The 18309-nt window shown below is 55.0% G+C and overlaps 1 protein-coding gene across 3 annotated transcripts in view; it reads left to right on the top strand.

Annotated features, from left to right (window-relative positions):
• Positions 1 to 4149: 4149 nt before the first annotated feature.
• CAPN9 (calpain 9) overlaps positions 4150 to 18309 on the top strand; it is a 39407-nt gene continuing 25247 nt past the window's right edge. For 2 of the 3 annotated variants that reach the window (XM_028104620.2, XM_028104621.2), the window contains exons 1-4: positions 4150 to 4362; positions 10246 to 10315; positions 13666 to 13784; positions 16498 to 16631. In XM_028104620.2, the coding sequence (XP_027960421.1) occupies positions 4150 to 4362; positions 10246 to 10315; positions 13666 to 13784; positions 16498 to 16631 (536 nt within the window). The remainder of the gene's footprint in view (positions 4363 to 10245; positions 10316 to 13665; positions 13785 to 16497; positions 16632 to 18309) is intronic. The other variant, XM_028104622.2, reaches the window with a different exon arrangement.

The raw sequence follows: 18309 nt of genomic DNA on the forward strand, positions 1-18309 counted from the left end.
ACCAGAGCAGAAGTCCCAAAGCGTCCGGAGCCCAGGCTGGGCTGGTGGGGGTGGGGAGAAACTGAAGGTGAGAACGGAGCTCCCACGTCTGAAGTCATTGCCTCCACCCACCCCAACACTCCTCTTGGTTGACCCTGCAGAGGGAGAGCAATGGAAAACTCCCAGATGTTTGCAGGAGACCCTGAAAGCAGCGCACTGAGCACCAGGTTCTGTGTGCATCCGTGGGAGCAGACAGCTTCTCAGAGGGCTCATGGGGGGGTACCAGACAAGAAGGGCCACCACGGCTGTTCAGGTAGAGGGAGGCCTGCGAGCCCGCTCAGGTCCCAGGACCTGAAGATCACATGAAAATAAGCCAAGGGTGCCCACAGGCCCCAGGATTCCTAGCCACAAGCAACGGTTGCTATTTAAAGCAGAAGAAAATTTATTAAAAGGTAGAGGGAGATAACCATTTCTAGGGAAGCCAGAGACCCAGGCTCGGAAAGAACAAACCAGCAGTGATGCTCAAGGCCATCCCGAGGCTGCTTCGGAGAGAGGCCATCTTCACGGTCGCTCGCTGGCAGAGATCTTGTTCCTCAGTCCAACATGCTGGAGTCTCACACAGGATGCCGACGAGTGGACACCAAAAGCTTGCCACGCAGGCCGTAAAGACTGGAATGCTTCCACCACCACCTTGCACCCACAACACACAAAACAAGTTCTTTCTCTCCTGCTTCTCCACCTCTCGCTCTGAATCAATCTTGCACGGGGGCATCTGAGGAGCCGAGCCTGAGTCATGTAGCTCCAGGCAGCCAGGAAGACCTGGGAATAAGGTCTGCTCCCATCCCCGGGAAACAGGATTTATGAAATGGGAAACTCTCTAGTTGGAAGAAGGGTGTTCAAATGATGCTGCGCAGCCCAAACATGACAATTTCCACTGTCGGGGAGCCATGGGTGAGGTGTGTGGCTGAGAATCAAGAGTCCCTTTTCCCAGGCATTGCCCTGAGCAGGCAGGAGATGTGCTGGGAAAGCTGCAGAGCCAAGAGCCCAACCAGGGAAGGAACGAAGGGCCAGAGATTGAGGGGACTCAGAGAGACCCCGGCGGAGGGGCTCCCATCAGGGGAAGATGTTGGAGCCATGCCGCACCCCCAGGGAATTACAAAGCATTGTCCATGATAAGAAATTGAAACACAGGTTACACTGGTTGTGAGCCTCCAGGAGCAAACACAGTGAGAAAAGAGGTGAATTCCCAGAGCCCCAGAGGCCCTGTCCCGTGCCCTGGATAAGTCAGACCCCCCCCCCCCACCGTTCCGGGTGCCACTGTTGGAAAGAAGAAGGGAGAGGAAGACCGTTGAGTGGGGAGAGACGAACTTAGAGAGTGTTTGAACTCTGAAGTTCAAACTTGACAGAGCGAGAGACTATTTTAAAATGAAACGGTATCGTACAACAAAATTTAAATTCCATTTTTACTACTGTATGGGAATGGGGGCTCCAGAACAAGAGGCGACAAGATGTACAGTTTTTAAAAAGTCAAGGTAGAATGTTTGCACGCTAAACCCCGGAAAGCAGATTTCCATTCTGCTGTGCCTGGGGTTCAAGGCATCCTAGGGTCTGTGCACAGCATCAACCTGCAGCCCCTGAGGGAGGCCCGGGAAGCTGTCCTCTTGGAATGAGACCAAACTGCAGGGACAGAGGCACCAGAGGGTCAGCAGAAGGAAGCCAGGGATATTGGTCTTTCTTCCGCACTGAAATTGTATTTTATTTTTCTAAAGATTTATTTATTTATTTGAGAGAGAGAGAAGAGAAAGGGCAGAGGGAGAAAGAGTCCTAAGCAGACTCCACGCTGAGCATGGAGCCCCATGTGGGGCTCGATGTCATGACCCCGAGGTCACAACCTGCACCAAAACCAAGAGCTGGACGCTTAACCGACTGCACCACCCAGGCGCCCCCACGATGAAAGGTTACAGAGTGAAATCCCTCAGCAATGCAAAGGCAATTTCAACAGTGTCACCTTGGGCCGTAGGGCAGGAGCCTAGTGCTTATCTGGGGCGACAAGGCCTTGGAGGAAACGATCCCACAGTCAAGCCAGAAAGCAAGCCCGCAGCCGAGGAGCTCTGGGAAACCGAGGGCAACCATCAGCAGCTGATGAGTGTGCGTCTCCGAGCTGGAGGCTCTCCGCAGTCATACAACTGAGGCCAAAGACTGGGCAGAGCGCCTGGGGAAGACCTGGGCCCGGTGCCCAAAGGTGACCTCCTGCCCTGTGAGGCCATGCTGCTGTGGGTGGTCCACTGGGGAGGAGGGGTGGGTAGCCGGATGCTGGAACGGGGGCTGTTCCGGGGAGGACACGTCCTGGGGAAGGAAGTAAGAGGCTCACCTGGGACCCAGGCTTCCCAGTGTGAACCTGGGAGGTCATAGAGGGAGTTTTGCCCCCAGGTGTCACAGCCCCCCTCCCCCCCCCCGGGCATGATCTTCGCATCCCTCTGCCCTGAGCACAAACCCACCTGGGCTTGGAAAGGAAAACAAAACACATTCAGTGCAGGCCAGCAGTGTGGAGGGGAAGGACTAGTAGGCCCCCCGAGGCCCTGGTAAGGATCAATTAATTTAGAATTCACTTCAGCACATTGTGCTGTCAACGGGAAGGGGATATAGCTCAAATGATGAATGGTCCCCATGAGGCTCACAGGGCTCGAAGCCACCCATGTCTCTCTCTAGGCTGGTGACAAGCAGACAGACCTCATTACAAGAAATGCACCTCATTCCCACGGGCAGACCCACGGACCTTCCCCTCCGAGGTGTTCAGAGCGTTCCCAGGGTGTGTGAGGGGGTGTGTATGAGAGGGGCTGCTTGCAGGAGGTGTGCAGGGCCTGCCGGGCATCCAGACGGTGTGGCTGAAGTTCCTCTATTTCCCATCCTGAGATGGAACTCAAGAACCAACAGTCTGAGCCCTTACCCAGGTGCAGCCACTTTGCCCGAGGAGTCCAGTGGCCTTGGACATCGGAGCGGGGCAGACGGACTCTCCCTTACCAGGTCGTGCCAAGCGCGCAAACCAGACCCGATCCTGCGACGGGGATTGTTCTGTGTTCCGTGCCTGGCTCAGCGGCGCTGGGTGCTGTGAGCAGAATGGCTGGGGCGGCTGGAGGAAGAGTCCGGAGGGGAGGGGAGCCAGGGTGCGCGCCCAGGTGTCCGGGGGAAAGGGGCCACGGCTTTCCAAGGTTTGGAAATGGTGGCTAATACTTTTATTATATTGCCTCCAACCTCTGAACCTCATTTCTTCTCAAATGTGAAATTGTGTTTGTAGAGTTTTACAGGACACAGAATTTTACTAATATGATATCTGCTTTTGCAAATATTTCCTAACACTGACTGCCAGGAATGTTGGAGAACAGAGGCTCCTGTACCCTGGAGGAGGAGCTGATGTCCTCTGTGTGTACACCGTATCAGGGGTCAGTCACCAAATTCCGGCTGGATGACATCCGGCCCCCCGGCTGCTTTTGTAAATAAAGTTTTATTGGCACATAGCCACGCCGATTCATCACATAGCATCCATGGTTGCTTTTGTGCTACAACCCAAAAAGTTGAGTACTTGCAACACAGACCATATGGTCCACAAAGCCGAAAATATTAACTAACTGGCTCTTTAAAGAAAAAGTTTGCAGACCCCTGCTCTAAATCAAAATGAGGTGGTCTGAGAAAGAGCTGGGTAAGCTCGGTTCATGTAATAGGTGTCATGACGGTTCACTAAGCTCCCTTCCGACTACAAAACCCTGCAGCTCTCTGACTTCACATGTGATTCAAGACCACACAGCACACCCTCCTCCCGCAAAGCAAACACTGCCTGCCACCTCCCAGACGGATTTGGTTTCGTGCTCTCTTTTCCCATAAAGCAATCCTCTCTCTCCCACGGAGACTCCCCAGTGCATTAAGCAGAGTTTGCTGCCTCTGCCTGGAATTGGCCCAGGCTGACTGCTCCCTCTGGGTCTGCAGGAGCCCCTGGGAGGGCAGAGAGCTCTCTCCACAGTTTGCCATCAGGGCGTGCCTCATTTCAGTCTTCACAGGGAGGTTCCCAGGCAAACAGGAAGAGGCCAAGGGCCACTGAGCCCTGGTTTCCCTGAGCTGGCTCCTTGATTAGTACGGTCACCTTGTCAACCTGAGCCCACCAGCAAGGGAGCAGCCATGCCTTACCTCTATCGGGCCGCAGGGCCCCAGAAGCACCCAGTTCCCAAGGATGCCCGCATCACCCACTCCTCAGGCCAGAGCTTCGAGCAACTGAGGCAGGAGTGCGTGCAGAAGGGCGTGCTGTTTGAGGATGCAGACTTCCCAGCCAACAGCTCCTCTCTCTTCTATAGTGAGAGGCCCCAGATCCCCTTTGTGTGGAAACGGCCAGGGGTGAGTGCAAGAGGAAGTGGTGGGGGTGGCAGGCAGGGGTGTGGGCTCAGCAGCCTGGCAGAAGGCAGCGAGGAGAGGAGGGGCTGGGTGGGTGGGCTACACACAGACGCATCTGCCAGGCACATCTGCCAAGTCTACTGTTGAGATGCTATGCAGTTTGCAGAGGGAATGACACGCAGGGGGCATGCACCAGCAAGCCAGGGATGGCTCCGGCACCATGCCCAGGGTGTCTGGCTCCACCCCACCCCCAGCTCTCTGACTCCCACCAAGGTGAGCCCAGGACGGGAACCCAGAGCCAGAGAGGGTCTTGTCATTAAGTGGTGAATGGGAGACAAGTCTCAGGTGACACGTTCTATGGGAACCCAAAGGCAAACATGCAGAGCTGGGTGGGAGGCAGTCTTGCCCCGTGTGCTGAGGCTGCTGGGATGCATGTGGGGATCCCGTAGCTTCTGGCTGCAGCCCAGGATGTTCAGTGTGGATGGACACTCACGCAGCGAGTGCTCAGTACACACGTGAAGGATGGAACACTCGGGAAGCAGGGCCTCTCTCCCCAGACCACAAATCTCCCTTCCCAGAGGGGAGCCAGCGTCCGAGCTGCCCCACCCCCAACAGTCTGGAGGTGACGGGCCCCAGGGGCACCAGCTGGTGCCTCCCACAAGGAGTCAATATTTGCTGTGCTGGATTAGTCAGGCCTTGACCTCCGCCCGGGCGCTGCTGGCTATCATTCCTTCCAGGTGGGGACACCTTCCAGGTGGGGCTCCTACGGGGACGGGTTGCTATGGACAAGGAGAGCGCAAAGAGGGCTGGACAAGAGGTGAGACCCTGAGTGCTGGTCCCACCCTTCCACTGATTTGTCCCGCGACTGTGGTCCTGGCACTTAATTCCCCCGAGCCTCAGTCCCCTCCCCTGTGAAACGGGAACAGAAACGACCAGAGAAACGACCAATGTAGATCCAATGTCCAGCAACAGTCCGCAGTAAGCGGCAGCTGATGTCATGATTGCTATTACGGGTGTCACCCCAGAGCAATGCCACCTACGGCTACATGACCTCCTCTCTGGACCCCACACAAAGAGCACCCGCAGGACGTTTATCACAGGTGTTCTCAGGATCAACACCTGCGGCCGGACGGGGAGCAGGAATGAGCAGAGGGAGCCTCTGGGCTGTCACGTGGCCCCATAAATGGCTGCACAAAGCCCTCAGCCGGTTACACGGGGTGCCCTGGAGCTAGGATGGACCGTCAGAGTCGTCTTGTGTCGGGGTGACAGTGTCACCGGTGTCTGTGGCCCTCACCAATGAGTACCCCCAAGAGCCATGACCTTGGAAAAGGTAGCTTTCTCAGCACCCCCAACAGAGGGAACGAGCCGAGCCCGCCCCCGCCCCCCGCTGCGGGGGGTCCAGGCCATGCACCACACGGAGCCTCACTTTCCTCTTCCACAAAAGGGGGTTATAATGCTGCTTCCTTTGCGGAGCTGTTGCAGGGATTCCCGTGTTAGCGTGTAGAGCAGGCAGAAAGGAGCCTGTAGAAGGGTGTCCCTGACTGTGTTTACACGACCCTGCTTGTAACCAGACTGTCCCCTCCCCGCTGGAGGAGGGCGCCCTGCCTTTCGGTCTGCACCGCCACCCACTGGCTTAAGGTGTGATTCCGCCGCCGCGTTCAACTCACCTTCTCTTTGCTGAAGTTGGAGTTTCTCAGCTGCACACAGGCCAGCATGGAGAACGCCTTTGTTCCCGCACGTGCAGTGGAGCAAGGACCACTCAGACCCCCAAGGGAGTCCAGAGTCCCAGATCTCAGCTCTAGGAGGCAGTCATCCTCACTACTGATCTCTCTCGGGGTTGCCCCAAAGGATGGGTGAGGCCGCCATCCACTTGGGGGCCCTCCACCCGTGACCAAGGGCAGAACGATCTCTCTCTCTCTTTTTTTTTTTTTTAAGATTTTATTTATTTATTTGACAGAGAGAGACACAGCAAGAGAGGGAACACAAGCAGGGGGAGTGAGAGAGGGAGAAGCAGGCCTCCTGCCCAGCCGGGAGCCCGATGCGGGGTCCGATCCCAGGACTCTGGGATCATGACTTGAGCCAAAGGCAGACGCTTAACGACTGAGCCACCCAGGTGCCCCAAGGGCAGAACGATTTCTTCATTTACCTTAACTCAGGTCTACTGTTGCTGTCTTTCCTATGGATTCATTCTCAGAATCCGTTCTGCCTTTCCCTTTGCGTGCCCCTGACACGGTCCTTTCTGTCTTCACTCCCAGAAACACACCCGTCTGTTTGCAATCCGGGGGGCTAGGGGTTTTACAGACTTCTGATAGACTTGTGTGAAGTCAGCAGCAAGGGGCTGGGTGGTGGTGAGGATTGAGATTCCTCCTGCAGGACGGAGGGCCAGGGTCGCTGGTGTGCAGATGGGCGGGCGGCAGGAGGGAAATGCTAAGCGTTGCCAGTGTCCCTCCAGAGGGCTTTTGTGGCCTGGGTGCTGTTTGCATGTCTGCTCAGCACTTAGGTGGTGCATGTTCGGGCAGCAAGTGCCGAGCTGCCCAGTGGGACCGTGGTGCCCTCCCCAGCACCACCTTCTTGGCAAACACAGCTGTGCTCGCGGGCGGGGTCGTGAGCACCAGAGCAGTCGGAATCAGAAAAGTCAGGGGGACACCAGAGAGCAGTGGGCAGCCGGGCTCACCCTCCAGAGAGCCCCGGGCAAGGCGCTCACCGAGGGGGAGCCCCCCGGGGCCTGCAGTGGGGGTGGGGTGATAGGCTCCGCTGGGAGAGAAGGGGAAATCCCCTCCAGTGGGCCTCTTGGAAAGGGCTGTGTGTCGGAGTGGGGAGGAGTGGGTCTGGGGTGCAGCCAAGGGCCTGCCTTCCTGGGCCCGCAGCCTTGACTTCCTCAGCTCACAAGCGCTTCCTTCGGCTTTTTCCTCCTTGCCTCCCCGTCCGCCTGCATCCTTCTGTTTCTTCTATGCAATATCCTCCCTAACTTCTCAGCCTAAACCCAGGGTACCTCTTCGCTGAAGATGCTCATAACCCTCTAGCCCAGGCTGACGGCCCCCTGGCAGCCTGTGGCTGAGACTGCCCTGCACACTGGGCCTGCCCTGTGCCTCCAGAGACACCCCCGTGTCCCCACGCGCCTTTACAGCCCTGGGTAGCACACAGCTGCCGATCCGAGCCCAGCCTCTCCAAACGTGTTACAAATGCGGCTTCTCCCCTTTCAAATTAATGACTAAGTAAAGAAAAGTCTATGTGCGTGGCTGAGCCCCTGATGATGTACGAAGTGAACAGAACAGGCCCCAAGAGGGAACATTCCAGGACGCCTGGTCCTCTGTCTGGGTTCACCTCGGGTTTGTCAAGACTCCTCTGATCTTCCTGTCCCAGGACTGTAACAGGTAACCCTCATCCTCAAGCCCCCAAACAGCATTTCACAAGAACAAAGGTACCTCTGGGCCCCACACACGCAGGCTGTCCAGGCACAAATGCAATGCATCCAGAGTACACACGAACCAATATGCGTGTGAGACGGGCGCACGTCACACGCTCCCCACACCTGAGACCCACATCTGTCGGTGTTCGTGGCCACGCCCCTTCGGCCTGAACATTCACGGACCCCACGCGGATTCATTGACTCCCAGGAACACTGGACAGACCCCTGTATCAGCCACGCGTCCGGGGAGTTCACCACTCCATACCCGATGGCTAACTCCTGTTCACTTGGTGAGAGTTTCTGAGTTTTCTCCTTCTGTGTTTTTCTCCATCCATCCACAGTTTGAGGCAATTTGGTAAAACTCTGCTGGACAAAAACAACTAGCTGCACGATGGAGCCGAGACGCAGTGGCAGCTGTTGGCCCAGTTGGTGCTGTTGGCAGGACGGGCCAGCCGAAGGCGGGGGAGGGGAGGGCCGCGAGGGGGAGCGGGGCGGGGGGGCCTCCTCGCCCACAGCCCATCTGGTCTCTGGGAGGTCCGCGTCTGCCACAGCCTGCTGGGCAGGGTCTGCCCGCCTTCAGAGTCGGAGATAGGGATGGGGCCACGGCGGTGGGAGTTTTGCTGGCTGGAGCCCTGCGGCGCTCCCCCGATAGGGGCTGGCTGCCGTGGGAGCTCCTGGGGTGCCCTTGGGAGCCGGGGCTCCAGTACACATTGTGCACCTGGCCCCGAATGTCCAAGACGGAGGAAAGTGGCCTCACATGACGGATGGAGACAGCCTGGAGAAGTTAGATGGTGCGCCCAGAGCCCCTCTGCTGATCGAGGAGGGCTCCTGAGGGGAGCACGTTTTCCTGGTTGGTTTGCACCTTCCCACTGGCCTGGCCCAGAGCCACCTGCAAACACCTGGGGAAGAGGAGCCGGGAGAGCGCCGTGTGAGAGGGTCTGCACGGGCCAGGAGACTGGCACAGAGCAGCTGCCCCCACCCCCGTCCATGGCCTCGCCTGCCATTCTGGAGCCAGCATTCGGTGTGTCAGTCAGACCCCCGCCACACCTGGGATTGTGGTGAGCCGATGGCACAGTGTTCAGAGGTTCTCCTGGCCCCGTTTACTGAAACACTGGGAAAACACATAAGCCCACACAGTGCTCTCTGGGCAGATGTCCAGGGTGTCCATCACTCCATGAGACCGGCACATCACGGGGGCTGCGGGGAGAGTGCCGTCATTTTACACGTTGGCTCTTCGCCTTAAGCAGTCCCCCTTCCTGCAAAGAAATCACCATCCTCCTGCTGATACTTTGGACGCAGACCAGAGACGTAGGGTCCCGGGGAGCTTGAGGAGGACTGTTCAGGGCAGGGCTGGGCCCCGGGGCACCACCCAGGTGCTGGTGAGGACTCTTGCCTCCAGTCCTGTCTCTGAAAAGAGGTGGGAAAAGCCCCTCACTCGGCCTGCATTCAGATCCTCTTAAAATGACCGAGCATCTGCTGTGTGTCAGAACTTTCCTCTATGTCTGATGATTTGTTGTTTCCTCGCCCTGGACCCTCACGTGACTCCCTACTCAACTGTCTGCTTCCCCAAGAGGTCCTCCCTGACCGCTCCAGCCCCCACACAGCCCCCGTCCCACACCATTACTTTCCATCCTGGAACTCACCGCTCCTGAACTTGGATGTCCGTGCCTCTGTTCATGGTCTGGCCCCCAGTCCCTCAGCAACTCAGGAGGGCAGGGATTCCCTCTCTCTTGTTCTTTGCCTTAGTCCCTGTCAGGAATGGAGACTAACGACTCAGCAAAATGTAAAGAATAGACGAATTTTATATAATTGCTTTCAAACACTTTTTTGTTAATGCTTTATAGTATCCCTTTCTCTCTCTATATATGTATATATAAGTAATTATGTACACATAATAATACAATTATGTGCAATATAGCATAAAATATATGTAATGCACTGAGGTAAAGTTACATGAGAGATATGTGCATGTATCTCCCACTATATAGTGTATATATACATTGATAGGCATTATATGTGTATATATATATATATACAAAATGCATATTTTAAAAAAGAAAACAGTTGGGTGGGTGAGCATGAATTTGTATTTAATCCTAGGCACTGGTCTGTGGTGTGTGTATTACCTCAACTTAAGATGAGGAATTTGAAGCCCACAGAGGGTACAATGCCCGTAAGCGGAGAGTCAGGATTCGAACTCATGCCCTGCCCCCGCCCCACCCCGATTGCTAGCCCAGGGCCTGAGTGGCAATGGGAATCTTCAGTTCGTGGTCCGTTGTTTGTCCAGCACTGAGGGGCTGCCCAAAAGGCAGGATCTCTCCCCAGGCGGTGCCATCTACCAGAGACAGGCCCAGGTTTGTGGCACCCCTCCACCGGAAAAGAATCAAATACAGAAAAAAGCCCTCTGCTCCCAGAAAGGAGAGAGACCCTGAGCCCGCTCCAATCACAATGGCCCAGTAACACCTTTGTTCTTCCAGGAAATAGTGAAAAACCCAGAATTCATTCTCGGAGGGGCCACCAGGACAGATATCTGCCAGGGGGAGCTTGGTAAGTGTGAGGGGATGGAGCACGGAGAGAGGGGGGCTGGAACAAGCACCCCTGGAGGCCAGCAGGGCAGGGCCTCTGAGCTGCCCCCATGGCAAGAGCAACGTAGGACCCCCGGGGGGCACAGGGTCTGGGGGAATATGACGGCTACCACCGGCTGCTTCCTCCTCTCCTCCCTCCCAGTCGGCCGCCCCCCCAGATGGAACCCCGTGGACCCCAGGCTCCTTACACTCCTGTTTCCCTGGGGGTGGCTGTGCTGCAGTGTGGGGCTCAGTTCACAGAGAACAGAGATACCCCGCGGCGCTGGTCTGGCTCCCTGCACCATGACACGGCTAACACTTGCGTGCATTAACTCAGTCCCTGGATCTCCGTCCTGATCACCCTTCCTATTTTACAGATGAGACACCGAAGCTGAGGGAGGCTGAGTAACGTAAATCACAGGACTGGTAGCAAGGTAGTCAGGATCTGAACTTGCTCTTAACCATTATGCCACAGTGCACCAGGGGCTCAGACTTTGGGGGGTCCCCCCGGGAGTTTCACAGTCTCCTTCCTAAAATTAACCTGCGAGTGCCCCCAAGTCCATTAAAGTGGGTCTTGCATTTCAGGATTTAGCCCAAAATTGGAGTGAGTTTACCTTTATTCTATCTACGGGGGAAAAAAAAAAAGACGTCCTAAAAAAACCCACCAGTGAAGCTGTAAGCTTATGAGGCCTGGCCTACAGCTGAGTTACCACTACGGTCTAATGGTTGCAGTGGATCATGCTGGAGCCTCCGTGTTCACCAACCAGCTACCCCAAACCAAGAACGCAAAGTCACAGACCTAGAGTGATGATAGCTGGTGATAGATCAGTAGATTGATCCATGATACAGTTGATCCCTGAACAACACGGATCCACTTATACATGGATTTTTTTGAATAACACAGTATCTTACTGTCAATGGATTTTCTCTTCCTTATGATTTCCTTACTAACATTTTCTTTGCACTGCATTCCTATTGTAGGAACATACAAAATACATGTTAACTGACTAGGTTACCGGTAAGGCCTCAGGTCAACAGCAGGCTCCTGGCTGTTAAGTTTCAGGAGAGTCAAAAGTTATACGTGGCTCTCCGACTGTGCGGTGGGTTGGGGGTGGGGGGTCAGCGCCCCTTCCCCCATGTTGCTCAAGGGTCAACTGTACACAGATGATAGAATTACACATCCTAGCTATGACTTTGACCTTTCGAAAAAAAATTACATCCAGATTGGTCTTCATTTGTTGGGGGTCAGCCTTCTCTGGGAGACTCTGCCTGCCCCTTCCTCATGTCCTCGCTCATCTCTCCCTGCAGACTCTTCCTCTGCCTCCCCTCACTGCCCCCCTACCCACCCCCCGCCTTATCCCTATGCTTCTGTTCGATAAAAAGGCATTGTATAGACTCCTTTGTGTTTCAAGGTTTTAGTTTGTGGCATGAGTGCAAGTATCTATTTGGAATTACAACTGCATATTTAACCTTGGTTGGTGTTGAATATAACTATTATTTTGTAACACTTTAAAAAAATACTTTATTTATTTGAGAGACAGAGAGAGCAGGAGTGGGGGGGCAGAGGGAGAGGGAGAAGCAGACTCCCCACTAAGTGGGGAGCCCGACCATGACCACGTGGGGCTGGATCCCAGGACCCTGGGATCATGACTTGAGCCAAAGGCAGACGCTTAACCGACTGAGCCACCCAGGCGCCCCATTTTGTAACACTTCTATTACTTCCAAATACTGTACATAACATCTGTATAAGCCAGGAAGGATAACAATAAAATGAAGGGCTGTGAGCCTGACACCCAAAATAAGAGCTAGAACACGACCAACACCATCGCCAGCCCCTCCCTGCTAGCTAGCGGCCCCTTGCATGCTCTTGTCCACCCAGCTGCCCGGCGAACTGACCTTCAGAGGGTACCCTCTTCTGGTTGATATGACCAATGCCATGCATCCACACAGACCCAGCAGAGAGATAAAGCCATATTGCTTTGTTGCTGAGTCTTTTCCTTTGCTTTAAATTGCATGAATAGCTCTAGCTTCTGCATGCCCCCCCTTCAAAAGCTCAGGGCCTTCCTGGCTGAATAGACAAGAGGTGCTGCGCTCTAGGGAAAGAAATGCATTTTCCTCCACTGGGCAAAGCCCTAACTTGGAGAAGAACCGGGAGGAGGTGAGCCCACAGCAGGGGGGCCCTCCACCGGACTCTGGCCAGGACCACCCCAGAGCTGAGAGCAGGGACCGCCCCCCACCCCCCGGGAGGCACTCAGTGAGGTTTGCTGAACAAATGATCATGAAAGATTCTGTGTCCCTTCTCATTAGCATCTCCATCTTAAGAGCAGCAGATGCTTGAGGAACCAGTTGGCATGTTCCCCCCGGTGACATTCTAGGGAAAGCCAGAAGCAGGGCGACTCTGCAAGTAGATTTCCTGATGCTACACCATCTGTGAGTCACTCTAGCTTGTGCACAACAATCAGAAAGGGGTCGTGGGCTGTATGGTATTTTCCAAAAATGTGAACCCCGAGGACGCCGAACTAAGTGTGCTTGGGGTCTTGAATTCCAATGACGGCGGTGTTATCAACTGCCAACAAAGATATCAGGGATAAAACAGAGAGGTTGGGTAAATGGATACTTGCAAGTATCTGCTCACACAGAGCTCATAGGCAGCCCTGGCAAGAGCGCTGGTCCCAGCCTCAGGGCGGACGAGTGGATGCGTCCGAGAGGCTGGCACAGCACAGAAAAAATGCTGTCTGATATCTGACTTCCCTTTGGAGTTGTCCTCCAGATGTGTGTCACTGTGAAGTCACGGCTGCAGAAATCAGTAGACCAGTCAGCAAATCTTGAAAATGAAAAATAACTGGAGCTACTCTCATCTCTAACTCAACCGAGTCTGTGCTGTGGGGAGGCCTCAGTCCCAGAAATGCACTCCCCGGGCGCCACGAGGGGCTATTTCTGAGGACCCCCAACTTCTTGGGCTGCAGCTAGGAAATGCCTACTCACCCAGCCCCGCTGACATGAGCGTCCGCAGCCTTGGCCCTCTGGTGGGGAAGCCTCTGGAACTGCACAGAGCTGATGCATAATGGAGCATCAGTCTGAAACCCAAGTGAGCGTGTCCTATAACATGACCCGGACGACAACAGCTGTGCGTGATAAACCGGGCACGGAAAGAGCCAGGAAGGGAGGCAGAAGGGGAGGACAGAGGTATCTGTTGGTATTCTGTCCATTTTCCTAAATGCGGAAAAGATGTGGCCACATCTGGAACGCCCCACCTCTCCTTTCCGGCATAGAGCTTTCCCATTCATTGCGAGTTGGCAATGAAAACCGCGATGTCTGGCTCTCGTTTTGCAGGGGACTGCTGGTTATTAGCTGCCATTGCCTCCCTGACGCTGAATGACAACGCTTTGGCTAGAGTCGTCCCCCAGGACCAAAGCTTTGGACGCGGTTATGCCGGAATATTCCACTTCCAGGTAAGAGGGAGCCTGGACCGGGAGTGTTAGCTCTTTGGGGTCCAGCATGACATCATGAGCCTCTTCAGCTGCTCGGTAATCCTGGGAGGAATGTGACCCCATCTGTGTGAAAGCTGCACCCCAAACCACGCTGCGTCACGGGATTGCCTCTAAATGTGTGAGGAGGACAGTGAGGGCATCCTGTGGTGAGCCCTTCCGGAAAATAGACAGTAAGGCTTTAAGTGCGATTGTGGCAAGTCTGGAGGTCCTTGCCAATGGGTTTTAGTCTTCAGAACAGCTTGTGCTTTTAGCACAAATGGCCTAAAACAATTCTACCTCCCTGGGACTGGATTATTTCTCATAAACTGGGAGATCCTCTTTATTGAAGAAATACAGATTTGGAGACGTGAGTGAGGGTAAGAAGTAGAAATGGACAGAAGCACGGAGGCATCGCCTGCTGGACGTCGGGGGGAGGGACACACAGTCGCCCCTGTGGGACCCCCGCAGAGCCACCCTCGGGGCACAGCCTGCCTGGGGGCTGGTTTCCCTTTGCTCACGGCCCTGTTCTCTGTCGTCTCCTCCCCTGCATCCCCTGCAAAGGGCCCCAGCTCACACTGACGCCTGCCCTGCCCTGTACGTCTGAGGGTTACCTTGGGCAGATTTCACACGCTGTCTGGAAAAAGGACTCATATCTACCTTGTGGGGCTCGCAGAACTAAAAGGGATCCTAGGAAGGTGGCAGCATGGGGCCGGCACGCACTTCTGCCCCCGCACGGCCACCTTCCCCTCCCAGGCCACCACACCATCCCCTCCGTCCCCAAGGCCAGCCATCTGAGTACTCCCTCCAGTGCCCTGTTGTGCTCCACTGCCCTGCCTCTGATCGGGCAGGGGCTGGCCCTGTGGGGGCCCTGTCAGTCACATGCTGACATCTGGGAGGGGGGCGTTGGGAGTGAGGCCCCCTCGCTGCTCCTCTCCTGTCCTCAGCCACAGTGTGGGCATGAGGGTGCCGGTGGGGCCATCTCTGTGCTGCCCTGTAAGATCCCCTGAGCCAGCTCCCCCCTGGAAGGCCAGCCCAGAACCGCCCCCAACACCGCACCTGCTTCGGAAGCCCCGAGCAGTGTGTCCGTAGAACCTGAAGTCACAAAGGCCCCCAAGAAAGCCTGAAGTGACACGTGCTGGGAGGGTTAAGCCCCCAAGTGGGAGCCCAGCTGGGGGGGTGGTGGTGGTATTTATTGTCCCACGCCATGCTGCCTCCCAACACACCCCTTAGAGCCCGTCACTGGGAGCCCAGGGGAATATTCTCCTTCAAACACACAACCTCGGCCGGACACTGGGCGGCCTGGTCTGACTGGGGCAGGGTCGCTGACACGGAACCGATTAGGATGCCCCGGCAAAGCTGGACATGGACTGCTCCTGGAGCCCCTGCGTGTGCTCCCCTCTTTCTACTTTCTCTTTCTTCTTCCCTTAGTGTCTCTCTCGGGCCAACTGAGTGAGAAGGAACGCACACGCAGATACACGCACGCACTCATACGCACATGCACGCGTGCACGTGAACACATGCACACACGTGTGAACACACGGACACACAAGCACGTGTGTGAGCACACGCAAACACATGCACAGGCCAACTGAGTGAGAAGGAACGCACACGCAGATACACGCACGCACTCATACGCACATGCACGCGTGCACGCGAACACATGCACACACGTGCGAACACACGGACACACAAGCACGTGTGTGAGCACACGCAAATACATGCACAGGCCAACTGAGTGAGAAGGAACGCACACGCAGATACACGCACATGCACGCGTGCACGTGAACAGTGCACACACGTGTGAACACACGGACACACAAGCACGTGTGTGAGCACACGCAAACACATGCACAGGCCAACTGAGTGAGAAGGAACGCACACGCAGATACACGCACGCACTCATACGCACATGCACGCGTGCACGCGAACACATGCACACACGTGCGAACACACGGACACACAAGCACGTGTGTGAGCACACGCAAACACATGCACAGGCCAACTGAGTGAGAAGGAACACACACGCAGATACACGCACGCACTCATACGCACATGCACGTGAACACATGCACACACGTGTGAACACACGGACTCAGAAGCATGTGTGTGAGCACACGCAAACACATGCACACACACACATATGCACACACTCACCTCGTGTCTGCACACCCGGCACAAGTGTCCACCTGCCCCGTTACAGCCCCTCTCTCTGTGTGAATGGCCAAAAAAAAGGCCGTCTGAGAGTTTCCACCCCTGGGCAGGGAGGGCACTGAAGATGAAGGAACATTAAGACGCCCAGCAGCCGGCTGACAGAAGGGCATAGAGAACCGCGCTGTTGCAAGAGCAGAGCAAACCCCACACTATGCCCCTCCCTCGGGAGACAGAAGAGCTAACCCAGCCCACCCGCGGTGTCCGCGTGCGACCCTGTCCCGCCGGCCCCCGGCTTTGATGGGTCCACACGGGGTCTTCAGGCAGATGTCCGTGGTGGGTGGGGTGCTCAGCCTGTGTCTCAGTGGACACAGTCCAGGGGCCCCCATCATGGGATCCGCATGTGATTTTCCTCCGTACCCTAAGGGCAGTGTGTGGTCTGAGGGAGAAAGAGCCAAGTGATAAACATTCACGGATGGGGCTGGACTCCCCTGGGACTCACGCCCCCCCCGCCCCCCGTGCTTTCCGTCTCCGTCCTGGCCAACAGTTCTGGCAGCACAGTGAGTGGCTGGATGTGGTCATCGATGACCGGCTGCCCACCTTCAGGGACCGCCTGATCTTCCTCCACTCCGCCGACCACAGTGAGTTCTGGAGCGCCTTGCTGGAAAAAGCCTATGCCAAGTGAGTGCTCCCTGCCCGGGGAGGAGGGGTGCTGTCCAGGAAGCAGGTCTCCACCCCTGGGGCCTTTCCAGGGACTTTCAGTGAGTGGCGACACATGTCCCTCCTGTGTCTGGCCTTCCGAAGAGCTGGGAGAGTAGGCGGAGGAAAATCTGGATGAGTTACCAGAACTTGGCTCTCCCAACCTGCCACCAAGCACCGTCATAGCTCAAACATCTGGGCTGTGGTAACAGGGACCGTTTTAATCATTTTCAAGTGTACAGCTCGGTGGCGTTAAGTACATTCACACTGTCGTGCAACCATCACCAGCATCCACCTCTAGAACTTGCAAAACTGAAACTCCGCACCTGCTAAACTCCAACTCCCCGTCCCCTGAGCCCAGCCCCTGGCAACCGCCATGTTGATTTCTGTCTCTGTGGATTTAATGAGCTGAGGAAGCTCAAAGTAAGTGGAACCCAAACATTTTTAATCGCCTGCCAGATGACCTTGGTTCCCTCCAGCACTCTCGATGTCCGGCCCGTCAGCTTGTCAGCAAAAGGCCAAGCAGCCCGAGTTCTGTGCTCAGCTGACAGCAGAGCTGCCCTGGGAGTCCCTCTTGGGCTCATCCCGGATCTTTGGAGCATAGGGAACCTGTCTTCAGAGACGGGAACTGGGAAGCACATTTGTGTTTCTAATTCTGGCAAGTGGCAAAATTAAGTGAAGGGAAATGGAGGTTTAACTGATCCTGAAATCAGCAGGACAGAATTAAAGCCATCAAAGAAGAACCAAAGGTATACTACCCGCCCCCCATGCCCATCTGCTCCAGCTAGGTCTATGCACACGCCTCCGAGGCACCAGACAGGTTTCAGGTGGGCAAAGGGGCAGAGGACAGCCAGGGAGCCCAGCCCCAGCTCTACCCCATGGTGAGTCCCCACCAGGAGACCTCGGCAGGATCCTCTCCAGGGCTAGTGCCTGTGCTCTCCAGGGCTGGGCGGGCATGGCTTCATCCTCGGTGAGCCCAGCGCAGGGAAATCCTCCCCCTGCAGCTGTGGAAAAGTCTTGAGTCAGGAATTCCAGCTGGCGGGATCCAGTGGAACTTGAAGGGTATTCACTCAAAGAGTGGAGAGTAAGTTTCCTAAAAAAGAAAATCTTTAATTTTTGGTCATTCAAAGAGGCCAAAAATGATTGGGATGTACCTCACCAAAAATGGCAAATAAGCACATGGAAAGATGCTCAACAGTATTTGTCATTAGGAAATTGCAAATGAAAACAATAGCAAAATACCACTACATACTTGCAGCACCAATTGCTGACAAAGATGTAGAGCAAGAGGAACTCTCATTCACTTGTGGTGCGAATGCAAAATAGTTCAGCCATTTCGGAAGACAATTTGGCAGTTTCTTATAAAACTAAACTTTCTTATAAAACTAGTCTTACCTAATAGTTCAGCAATCAAACGCCTTGGTAAATGAGTCCGGTAAAAAGTCAATTTTACCCAAATGAGTTGGATATAAACTTATGTCTACACAAAAGCTGCACACAAATGTTTATTGTGCTGTTATTGATAATTGCCAAAAACTAGAAGCAAATAAGATGTCCTTCAAGATGAATGGATAAACAGTGGTACATCCAGGCAATGGAACATTATTTAGTGATTTAAAAATGAGCTATCAAGCCATGAAAAGAAATGGATGAATCTTAA

Source organism: Eumetopias jubatus, unplaced genomic scaffold (genome assembly GCF_037043125.1).
Source record: "Eumetopias jubatus isolate StellerSeaLion01/CBP00866 unplaced genomic scaffold, mEumJub1_p1.0 scaffold_17, whole genome shotgun sequence".
Lineage (NCBI taxonomy): Eukaryota > Metazoa > Chordata > Mammalia > Carnivora > Otariidae > Eumetopias > Eumetopias jubatus.